The sequence below is a fragment of the Manacus candei genome, unplaced genomic scaffold (assembly GCF_025592945.1).
Source record: "Manacus candei isolate 608988 ecotype Guabito, Panama unplaced genomic scaffold, ASM2559294v1 h1tg000019l, whole genome shotgun sequence".
NCBI classification, from domain to species: Eukaryota; Metazoa; Chordata; class Aves; order Passeriformes; family Pipridae; genus Manacus; species Manacus candei.
Genome location: NW_026138067.1, coordinates 2,213,911 through 2,225,806, shown reverse-complemented (window position 1 = coordinate 2,225,806; position 11,896 = coordinate 2,213,911). Strand labels below are relative to the sequence as shown.

Sequence of the window (11,896 nt, the reverse complement as noted above, 5' to 3'; positions counted from 1 at the left end):
ATCCAAAACCATGTAAAGCTGTTGGCCAACAGGTTTATATTTACCCTGGGAGTTAAGCTAATGACACTGCTGTTTATTAATTAGCTTGTTTTAATGTCTTTGGCTTTTGCAAGTTATGACACAGTAAATACATTTGTGTCACTTAGCAACCTCAGCTGTTTCTAAAGGAATGTCTTTTGTTCTAGGAAATCTATTATGAATGCAGATTATAAAACAATTATTGGGGAATCTAAGTTTGTCTTATTTGGGTGGTGTTCTGGCTTTTCCCACTTAGGCATTTGAAGTGTGCACGGGAAATTAATTTACTCTGCACAAGCATCCCTCATTGACACTATTGTTATGAAGAGAAGCTCAGCATATTTAACAAATATGACAGAAGTTTCTGTAGAAAATAAAGACATGAGAAACGCCTGAAGAAAGGAAGGACTGGAAAGGACCTTCTAGTCATTGGGTTCAAAGCTATCTTTCTGTTTTGTAAACAACACTATAAATACTTTACAATTGTGATGCAACACTACACAGTCTCTGTTACGAATTTATCAACTTGATTTATTTCTACACACAACGCCAAAGCCTGAGATCACAGATCACGCAGCTCAAGCAGAGGGGTTCGAAATGTAAACACCTGCACAGATTAAATATTATTTATAATTTGTACATTGATTGGGTTACAGGGTTTCCATAACATATTAGAACACGTGCATGATCCTGAACACATACATGAAGTGGAAGGACTGAGATTACACTGGATTGCAGACTTCAAAGGATTTAAGGGTTTTCCTTCTTTGTCCTTAATAGGTTTAAAGCTCAGAATTCACATCCAGTTGTCCACATTGTCAGGATCAGTACAAAAGGTAAGATATATAAATTGACCATTATATTCTGAAATAAAAATGTATCCTCAGGAAACACTATAAAATTATATCAAAATTTTATAAATGACCACATAATTAATACAATTAGTACTTGTTTATGAAATTCAGATTTTTTTCTCTGCTAGGGATATCTGGAAGACAATTATTACTAAAAATATCTTAAAGACTGTTTTCTAAACATTTGAATGGACAAAGTGAGAGTGCAAATGAACAATAATCATATAAAGGAACTCTTGTTTGCAACTGTAATGTCTTGCTTAATAGAGTGACTTGAACAAGAAGTTGCCATGAGAATTTTGGCAATCCCAGAAGTGAAAGAGACAGTACACAGAAATTTATCTGGGGGGAAAAAAGAATAGCAGTAATGAGTGAAAGAGACAGTACACAGAAATTTATCTGGAAAAAAGAAAAGAATTGCAGCAATGCATATTGTCAAATTTCTGCTGAGAAAAATGCTGCAAATGGTCAGAAAAAACTTGTCAACAGTTTTGCAACTCTTTTCATACTTTTATTTTTAAAAGAACTTGCCTCTATCCTTAGTGCTTTGGGTTTTGCATGTTTTTTTGTTTGGTTGGGGTTTTTTTTAATTGCAGTTATTGTGGTAAACTGCTAAAGTAAAAGCAGTGCTGCAGAACTCATCACCGCAGTAGAAGACCAAGTATGATGACCAGGCTGTGATTGTCCTGATCTACATGAGAATACCTTGCTACAGCTAACTCAGGACTTGGCCAAATAACCTGATGGTTACAACTGGAGAAGCCCCAGCTTCTTCAGGGCTGAGCTGGCAGCCTGTCACTTATGCTCACAAACTCTGCATCAGAGCACCTATGACGGCCACTTTGTTGCAAAAGCCACTGTTGAAGTTCCCGTTTCTACAGAGGGGCAGCAGCAAGCAGCTACCAGTTCATAACTGCTGTAGTGATTTCTGCTGGGAACATCCAGTGATGGCTACAGTCAGTTTAGACCTGCCCTTGTCGTGGAATGGGGTTTAATCACAGAAAGGTCTCTGTGTGCTGACACACTGAGATCCAGTCCACAGATGTGATTACGATGTAAAATCATACTGAGCCCTTTTTGATGCAGTTTTCCTACATAAGCAAATCTTTGAGGGAGAACTTCAGATCTGACATAGGATATACCATCTTTCCCCCATTTACGCTTTTCTCTTTCAGTCTTATTGTGAAGAGAGCAGACAGATTACTAAAGTAGTGGCTGAGATTCCAAATTCCTCTAGGAGAACATGATCTGAAATGCCCTTCTTCTGAAGATCCGCAAATCTACAACACTCACTTTGTTGAGGTGGTAAATCTATTAATCCTGATCAGTAGCATTCGGCCATTTTCAGTGTGTTTAGTCCTAAAATCCTCAGCAGATGCTCAGTCAATTGTCAATCAATCATCACTAAAATTTTGCATTTAAAAAGATCTGAGGACATCAGGATTCTAATGACTGTGCTCTGAGCTCCCTCTCTGTGGCACTGATCTGCTCTATACTGCCAGCTTTTCCCAGCGCTGCTGTTGGTTAGGGATGCAGTGAAGCGCAATTTGTGATTATCATTTCTGGGCTCATGAAAGCCCCAGGTGTAGATGTAATCACAAGGAGCACTGAGCTTTTGCTGGTATAGCTTATTTTGCTTTTGTGGGAGAAGAAAAGCCTGGAATAAGCTGTACTGGTTTATTGCAGTTTTGCTTGTATAGAATGACAGATTACCTACTTAGAAGTGATCTGAATATAGATATCCCTTGGAGTTGAAGTAGATCCATCCATTGCATCTATGTAGGCCTGCTTTTGTTTCACTTGAATAGATACTGCATAACTAAGGAATAAAAGTGTTTTCTTAAAAATATTTTGCTATGGGGCAACAAAATCTCACTTTTTCCTCATCTGCAGAACAATGCAATCTGAGTTTAAATTGGCAGTTACCAAGAAGGTGCTACAAATAAGAAAGTATTAGTACCTTAAATATATATATATGAGTAAATATTATGCAATTAAGTAGCATGCTTTATGCCCAGCTCATGTAAATCCAGACTGCAAGTGTAATAATGGACTCGGACATGTAGGCTGGAGAGACCAGTAACATGCTAGTGACAGGCACGTTCACTAACACATGCACATATGCACAGGGTCTCTTGCTTTGTACAGCAAGTGAAAGTAGCTTAGGTGAACATGACGAACGGACCAAAGGACATGCCCTCTCCTTTGCCAGCTGCTTACTGATTAATCAAGGGCACAGTGCTGATAGTAGTTATGTGTATGAGTAACTTCCACTTTACTTGGTGCTCCCAGTGGAGCCGACCACATGCCCTGTCACGTGAATGAGCGTGTTCTGGACCATGCCCCCAGAGTTCCGACACCCAGAAAATGTTATTTAAGGCTCATCATAGAAACGTCAGCACCTGCTCGAAGAATATGATGATGGACTCAAGGAAAGGAACGGGACTAGGACAGGGAGAGGCAGGACAGAGCCCTGGTGCAGGTGATGCGGCTGGCAGAAATCCCTCCAGAACGCCCGCACAAAGTTGCCTCACGTCTGCTAATTCTAGTGATGAAAAATAAGACTCCAAAGTAATTTCTATGCCAAGGAACGAATCGCAAAACCAGTGCGCTGCCGGGTGGGGGGACACGGCGGGCATACCAAGCAGGGGGAACGCGACCGCCGACCGCGAGCCAAGCGGTCGGAGCCGAGCGGTGCGGTGCGAACGTGCCGCGATCTCAACACGGAATCCTGCGGGAGGCTACAATGGGCAACGGGAATCACAGCGCCACGTCCCGCTCCCGCAGATGCCGGTGCGGGACGGTCGCACTCCGCCGGGAAGCGCCGGCTCCCGCTTCCAGGCGCGCGCTGCTGCGGGAGAGCCGCATGCGCGCAACCGCCGGGCGCTCGCGGGGGCACCGGCGCGCGCCCGCACCGGCAACCTGCGGGCCGTTAACGGAGGGAGCGGGAGCGGCACCGGCCGGGCGGGCACGGGGCGGGCACGGGGCGGGCATCGGGCGCCGCTCGCCCTCCCCGGCCCCCCCCGCGCCGACAGAGCGGTGCGGGACCCCCGCCGGGCCGCCGCCCCGCCCCCCATCCTGCCAATCACCGCGGCCCCGCCCCCGGGACCCGAGGTGCGGGGTTTGAAAGCGGGCCGGTCCACGCGGCACGCAGACGGGGGGGAGGGGGACGGGACAGGCAGTGGCGTGTCCGGCGGTTGCGGGGCGGCCTCGCCCGACCGGCGGGAGCCGCCCCCGCGCTGTTGGCCGAGCCCTCCCCGCGAGGGGCGCCGGCCCCAAGACCGGCCGGCGAGCGTTGGTCCGGCGGGCCGCCCTCCCCGCTCTCCCCCCGGCCGGCGCAGTGGGAGGCGCCCGGGCGCGCGCGTCACCCATTGTTTACAAACCAACGCCAGCGGGCCGAGCTCCAGCCGCGACCGCAGCGCCGGAGCCGCGTGTGCTCGCGCGCGCGCGGGGCGGCGGGCGGGCGGCGGCCCCGGTCCCGCTGCGGCGGCTGCGGCACGGCAGGGACCCGGCAGAGATGCCGTGCCGCCCAGGCGAGCGCTTCCTGCTGCTGGAGCGCCCGGTCGCCGTGGGACAGGCGGGCTCCAAGGAGGTGGACGCGCTGGTGGCTAAGCTGGGCGAGGTGCTGCAGCTGAGCGCCCAGCGGGCGCCGCCGCCGCCCCGCGCCCCGAAGCACCTGGGGCCGGGCAGCGCCCGCGACCGCGCCGCTCCCTACTCGCCGCGGTGCTGCAGCGGCGGCGGGGCCGGGCTGCTGGCGCCGCGGGGTCCGGCCCCGCCGCAAGCCCACCCGCAGCACGCCGAGACCCCGCGGCCGGACCGGAGCGGCCACCAGCGGGTGACCAAGCAGCTGTGCGGCCGCGGCTGGCTGCGGAGCGCCGCTCGACGGAGGAAGCAGCCGCCGCCGGGGCCGGGCGACGGTCCGGCGGAGGAGGAGGACCCGCACCGGCTCCTGCAGCAGCTCATACTCTCCGGCAACCTCATCAAAGAAGCCGTCCGGCGGCTGCAGCTGGCGGCGGCGGCGGCAGCGGCAGCGGCGTCCGCGGCCTCCAGCGGCAGCGCCTCGGCAGGGAGCGGCGGCGCGGACAGCGAGGCGGCGGCGGCGGCGGTGCAGCCCCTGCAGTAGCCGGCGGGGCCGAGCGGCGGTGACCGGGGCGGAGGAGCGCGGCCGCTGGCGGCGGCGGGGCCCCGCCGGGCGGGCTGCGGCAGCGCCGTGCGGGCTTTGCCAGGATGTAAGTGTGTCCCGGCGGCGGGGCCCCCCCGGCGGGGCCGGTGCCGGTGGAGCGGGAAGGGTGTCCGAGCCCCCCCGTCCCAAGGTCACCCGCGGTGCGGACCCCGCCGAGCCCCGCCGCTCGCCCACCGGCGGAGGCCGCGCACGCCGCCGGCCCCGCGCTGTTGTTGTGCCCCCCTCCCTCCTCTGCCTTCCCTGGGAGCTCCTCCTCCTCCTCCCCCCGCCGGGGCAGCCTGGCCGGGGCCGCGGACCCCCCCGCCGCGGGTCCCCGCTGCCGCGGAGCTGCTCCGTCTCCCAGGAGCCATTTGCAATAATCCTCGCTGACCCCGGCGGGAGGTGTTTCCTTTCCCCTCCCGGGCTGATTTGGTTTTTTTTGTTGGGGGTTTTTATTGTTATTTTAACGTTTATTGTTATTATTTCTCGTTGTGACTGTATGAAGCAGTTTTAAAAAAATGTGAATATCAAAGCTGGAAGGCAGCTGGACTTAACAAATGAGTGAATGGAGCCTGAGGATGCATTGTTCGCATAAGGTAGCTGAAACAAGTTTTTTCTACCAAAAAGAAAAATCCTAAATCCACCCTTCCCCGACAAACGCAATGGCTCAAGTACAAGATGCAGCTGTTGATTTTAAATATATGCACTTCGTACCGGAGCGTTTGAAATGTGTTCCTGATTTGCAGGACTTACTGTCTTAATTAACCTGTCTGTATTGAATAAACGTGGTCTTGTTTATATTTTCGGGTCTGTGTCTCATTGTTAAGGTGAAGTGAATTCTGGTTCACGAGAACAAAACTGTGTGGATAATGCTCCAGTAGGCACGTTCCCCCTTGATCTTCTTTCAGTTGTAAGATCTCCATTTTGCGGGCAAAAAAAAATCCCCACAACAATCCGCATAGTCTGATGCAGTGGGACACTGGTTATTAATGCACGGAGATGCAACTGAGCCCCTTTGTTTGCCAGCAGCGTTCATTCGTAAGCCATGAGACACCCCTTTGAGCAGCCGAGAATGTGGCTGCTGGAATTTATAAGTCAAATAATTCTGAAACCAGAATTAGGGATCTTGTATTGGGGCAGGAACATAGCTTGTGTTGGTTACTTGTTTGGGTTGTCTTTTTTTATTCTTCCTCTGAGGGGGGGGTGGGTGGGAAGAACTCAAGAAAGGAGAGGTAGGTCTAGGCAGCAATTAAAAATCTGTAGACCAGAATTTGATAATTTGATGCTGGTCATTGTTAAGTTCCAATACCTATTTTGAATGGCTTCCTTGGTAAAATCCTACCTTGGGTTTTTAGTAGTCATTGAGCTTCGAGATCAGAACTGAACAACACATCAGACAGACTGGAGCATAACAATCTCCCAACCCCCACTCAATTTGAGGTAAAAGCTCCTTTGAAGAAGGTAGGAATCCCACATGAAAGAAAATGGAAGAAGATGTTTGTCTTTGTCCAAGAGAGCAATTTGAACAGCTACGTTTATTTCTGTGATTAGTCCTCTCATGAATACATTAATTCCACAAAATATTTTAGATTTCTTTCTCTGCCACAGCTAGTAATAGAAACTGATGCTGAAGGGTTTTATGATGTCTCACTGAATTCCTCATGCAGTAGGACCAGTATGTGATGTTATTATTAGCTTTATCTTGATTAATTTATAAGTATAATGCAGTTCAATGCATTTTAGAATTCCTTAATTGCTAGCATCTGAAGTCTCTTTTCGCATAACTTGCACTGCTTTTGTGGCATTTTGCACAACTTGTAAAGTATTCAGATCTGCCATTAATTCTTATCCTCTAACACAATAACATAGTGGGTAGATTGTCCTTCAACTGAATTTTTATTTAAAATTTCCTTGTTTCTTAATCCCGTAAAAAAAGTTCAATAGAAGATACAAAGAAACCTTAGCTTCAGATATAACCACTACCCACAACTGAAAAACTATTTATTCTTGTATTTGCCCTTTAGATGCTCAGGGAGGTGGGTATTTGCTGTGCTGATGCTGAATTTGAACCTTGGGATGAATAGTTTAATTACTAAAAGAGCTGAAGGGGACGAGCTCAAAACTGAGCACAGCTGATGGAGCTGATGTTGTTACACAACTGTGGTTAAAAGTATATGTGTGTGGGTCAGCTGAAATTCTGAAAGCTGGCAAGTTTGACTTGAACTTTTTTGCCACCGATAATTATGCATTGATTTTGCATCCCCCTTCCTTCCCCCCCTTTCCCCTCCCCAAATCCTGGCCTCTGTATACTAATGAGAACAGCTAACTTTACAAGTGTCCTTTGTAGTCATTGAAAGCCTTGAGACATTCCTTTTAAGGATTTTACTAGAATAACACTTTTCAATAAAGTGGCAGTTGAAGTGAGGCGTAGAAAAGATGCTAATAAATTTCACTGTGACTGGTTGGTTTTTAAGCTTCCTAAATTACTTCTAAAATAGCTTTTATTTTCTCCTTTTTGCAAGGCTGGGAGATGTATATATGAAAAGGGTTATAGTAAGCTAAATGTTACGTAGAGTGTGTGATGATTTAGTAAAAGGAATTTTGGCACTTGTTTCAGATAATTTGCATAACTCACTGACGTGTCTTCATCACTTAAAATGTGAACATCCCAAGCTCATGCCAGCAGCCTTTCTCGTCACATCTTCCGTATAAGATTTTATCTTCTTCAAGATAGAGCACGTCACTTTTTCATATGGGAATGGATCGAACGTGGCTAATTTTAGTTTTGGAAGCCACATTTTACAAAATTTTGGACCAGTTGAAATATTGCCAGAAGGTTTCCGTTGATTCATTGCAAATTCTCTTTTTTTTGCCTTGTGCTACACCGTGTGGGCATACAAACAGAAAGGAACTGTGACAAAAAAGTCACCATATACTTCGTTTCCCAAACAGGATAAAAAGTTTCAAATTTTGTAAGCTTCTAATACCTGTAATTCAGAGGCGGGGTTTCTTTATTAACATTTAGTCTGTGCTGGTCCTCAGATCCCAGTCGTTGGTTTCTAGAGAAGAAATGTCTAAAAAAAAATGCCAGTGTGTTTGGCCTTCCTAGTATGCCTAGGCTGTTTTCATTTGTAAGTGAAAATGTAGTTTACCTCAGCTTTAAATTTGGAATAAAATGATATTTTCATGATAGGCATTTAGCTAGGTTTTAGCTTTTTTTTTTTTTTTTTTCCATCTTGTGAAGAAAAAAAATCATTCAAAACACAAGATTTTGCAGTGGATCACATGAGCTGTGGAACCAAAAGTAAGTCATTTAGATTTTTGTAACAAGTGACATTTCAATGCATTGGGGAAGATATTTATTTTCATTATATCTATAGGGGCTATATTTTGAGATCAAACTTGTTTTTAAATAATTTTGTAAACAAATGCACTGAAAACTCACTGCCTCATCTTTTGATCCACCTCTCTGTGATGTAGAACTAGAATGGCACAAGGCTGGCATAGCTTTTTCATTTGTAGTCTATGTTACTGCTTAACTCCTGGGTTTTCTCCATATAACTAGACAAGTCAGTTTTCCTGACTCTACTCAAAACTCAGCTTTGCACCCTAGTTATATCTTGCTCTTTATACTCCCATATTCCCTGAGCTCTTAAAAGTAACTCAATTTATCCAGAAGTCTGGCAGATGGAATGATTTTTATGTGCTATTTCAGTGTGTGTCCTGTCTCCCTTTTAGCTCATTAGTGTGTACTGTACCAGCACCTAGAGCATATGTTGGTATGGTACATGGGATAATAAACAAGGCAGGAAAGCAAGGACTCTGCTCTAAGTCCTTAAACTCAAGTTTTAAAGAAGTCTTTCAAGCAACTAGCAAGCATATCTTATGGAAGGCATAAGGGAGAAGAAGGATATGTGCTGGCTAATGCACAACTTAAATTCTGGTCAGCCAAGGCCAGTCCCAGTGTTTGTGGTTATTCCATCTTCACCTCCATCCAAAAAACATTCTTCATTCCCTCCTAGTCCCTGGCTCGATGATTTTCCTCTCCTCACCCTGCATTCCTTGCCTTACCCAGGCCATTATTTTCAGCTTGTCGTTGTAGTCTTTCACTTTTATATATCTTTTGTCCACCTCATATTGCTCTTCCCAAATATTATGTAGCTTTATTCTCTTCAGTTCCTTTTTGGTAGGCACTTTTGATGTGCTTTTTCACTTGACTTCAAATACTGTAGCTCAGTCGCTTTTCGGTGGCCATGATCTGGCTAACTTCTTATAAACCTTGTAGTGTGTTAGTTGGAGGGCAAGTTAAAAGTGTCCTTCATCTTCAGTTTGTACAACATAGGGCAGAAATCAGAGGCAAAATCCTAGCTGCAACAAAATGAACAGATGAAGTGAACAGAAAAATTCCTTTCAACTTCTATTTCTATGGTTTTTTGGTTTTTTTTAGAAGTAGCTGGAAAACACCACCTACAGTGCTACAGTGACTACAGAAATGCCTTTGGGGAACACAAAAATGACATAGACAAATTCATTTCCTGAGTCAATTAGTTTGATTTGCTATTTTTCTTCCAGAAATGATGCTCTAGCTATGTGACTAACCTCAGCCACCTTTGTCAAAGCTGCAGAACTGCCATTATGCAATTTCCTTGGCAAAAGGCAGCTGCTGGAAAAGAAGGAATTGGTGCCCATAGAGAGAGGAAGGCTGCAGTGTGCCCAAGCTGCATTAGTAAACATTGTAAACTCCACAACCGACGAAGCTACAGGAAACCAGGCACCATAAATTCAGAGGCGTGCAGCATTAGTTGTTCCTTTTGCAATATCCTGTATCTAAATTGTATTATTTTTGCTTCCCATTACATAGTATGGTGGTGTCTGGTACGGTAATATGGCCAGCTAAGGGTGCTCTTCATCACTGCAGGCACTAGGACATCAGCAATCAAAAGAAATTGTAAAAAATACCTTGTCTCTGTGTCCCTCAGTAATCCCTGACCTAGCAGGACTTCACTCATGAATAGGTGTTAAAGAAAGGCTATAAGCTCCTGAGCTATATGAAGAAGTTTAATACATTCAATTCCAACCCCAAAAACATGTTTTATAGCAGCAACAATTGTAAAGCTGGCACTTTATAAGCCTTGTGTCATCAGCTCCCCCTCAGAAGGTGGTCTCTGAGTGATTTTACAGTCCAGAGAGGTTGTAGTCTTCCAGCTCAACGGGGTCACTTTCAGGAGCAGCACTGACTTAGAGAAATACATTTTCCATTTGGCGGTATGGGATGAGACAGCACCAGGATGCAAATGTTTTAATTAGACGAAATGGATCCTGGCTGACTTAATAATAAATATTTACTGCTCTAAGCATTTTACCACAAGAGGTTGGGGCTTATTCTACCTGCATCACAAAAATTGTCCTAGTTTCAAGGCTTAAATCTACTGAAGCATGGGCTCTAAGTTAAAGTGCAAATTTGGGTTATTAATATTCTTAAATCCACAGTGCAATGCCTTTTCATTTTTAAAAAAGTAGTAGTTTTCCACAGGAAGCCACACAGTGCTGAAGCAGGTGACTGAATGCATGTCCGTACATCCCCAGCTTTTCCTGAAAGACTGAAAAAGAGGGGGATACCTAATTCTGTCCTGTTGTTAGCAGGCAGCATTGACAGTTGCTGTTCTGGCAATTCCTAGCTGTCAGTCAGTGCACAGGTATGCCCCCCCGATGTGATAGCTCATCTGTACATCATTTTGGAAGGTAAAAAAGCAGACATTTATATTTTCCATCTTGCTGGTCTGCTCTTCTTGTTAGCTTTCACCAGACTGCTTTGACAACTGCTTTCCTCCAACACCTCGATGCAAACTTCCCTGGCTGCTTTCAGCTCTGTCCTGAACCATGGCTGGATCCTGGGTCACAGGACACAGAAATCTTATTCCCATAAAAAAGGAGTGTGTGAGACTGGTGGCATAATGGAAATGAGACTTAAATTCCCACCATGGCATCTGTATAGATCTGTTCTTCTCTTTTTTTCCTTTTAAGACAGGCCACTGATGTCAAGGATCTCAAGTTGCCTACCTCAGTAGGGATTTGGAAGTGATCCACAGCCCCATTTTTCACTTTTCCCCTTGTTTTCCTGGAGACTCTTTCATGAGACATTTGGTTTGTGCTGATCCTGTTCTCCAATCTGCAGTGAAACAGAGATGCTTCAGGGCTAAAGAGCAAATGTGTTTATCCTGGGTGCTGTGCATGTGCACACACAGGCATGAACCAGATGTGAGTAGCTGAAATGGTACTTGTGCACAGGGTCAAATGTGCAGATGTTTTATTGACAGTAAGAATAAGAGATAGCCCTACACAAAGGACATGTGCTATTAATTAGATTTAAAATTAAATTTTCTGGGGAAAAAATAATATATAGTAAACACTGTGGAAGAATATCATTGTGCTTTTTGTCTCATTGTAGAAGTTAAGGCAAATGTATGTCAGAGCAATACTGCATATGTCCTGTGAGTGCATTGCTTTGAGAGCTGCTCCTGAACAGGTCTTGTCTTATTAAAAGCAGATCAGACCCTATCAGAACTACCAAAATATTGTAAGAAATAGAATTTCAAATGAATTTTGGTTCACCTGCTTCTTCCTAAACAAAACAAAACAAAAATCCTTATTGTCAGGTATATATCGATGATGAATAACTCTTTGAAGGATGTCTTCATGCAGTAGTGACTTGAAGTTTGCAGCCAGCATGATACAGATCTGCCTTATCATTGCAATGGCTTTAACTTATCTATTATTAAAAGTCTCCATTATTTCGGCTTCAGTATTTTTAAATATGGTTGCAATTTTTTTTCTCATTTGCAAGAGTGGAGATTTTTCTTCT

At 45.7% G+C, this 11,896-nt stretch overlaps 1 protein-coding gene across 1 annotated transcript; it reads left to right on the top strand.

The window, feature by feature from the left end:
• The first annotated feature begins 4,367 nt into the window (after positions 1-4,367).
• On the top strand, positions 4,368-5,834 carry LOC127470130 (GSK-3-binding protein-like). The gene has a single exon (XM_051785316.1). It carries the CDS (start codon positions 4,390-4,392, stop codon positions 4,993-4,995), a length of 606 nt encoding a protein of 201 aa, XP_051641276.1. The 5' UTR covers positions 4,368-4,389; the 3' UTR covers positions 4,996-5,834.
• The last annotated feature ends 6,062 nt before the right edge of the window (positions 5,835-11,896 follow it).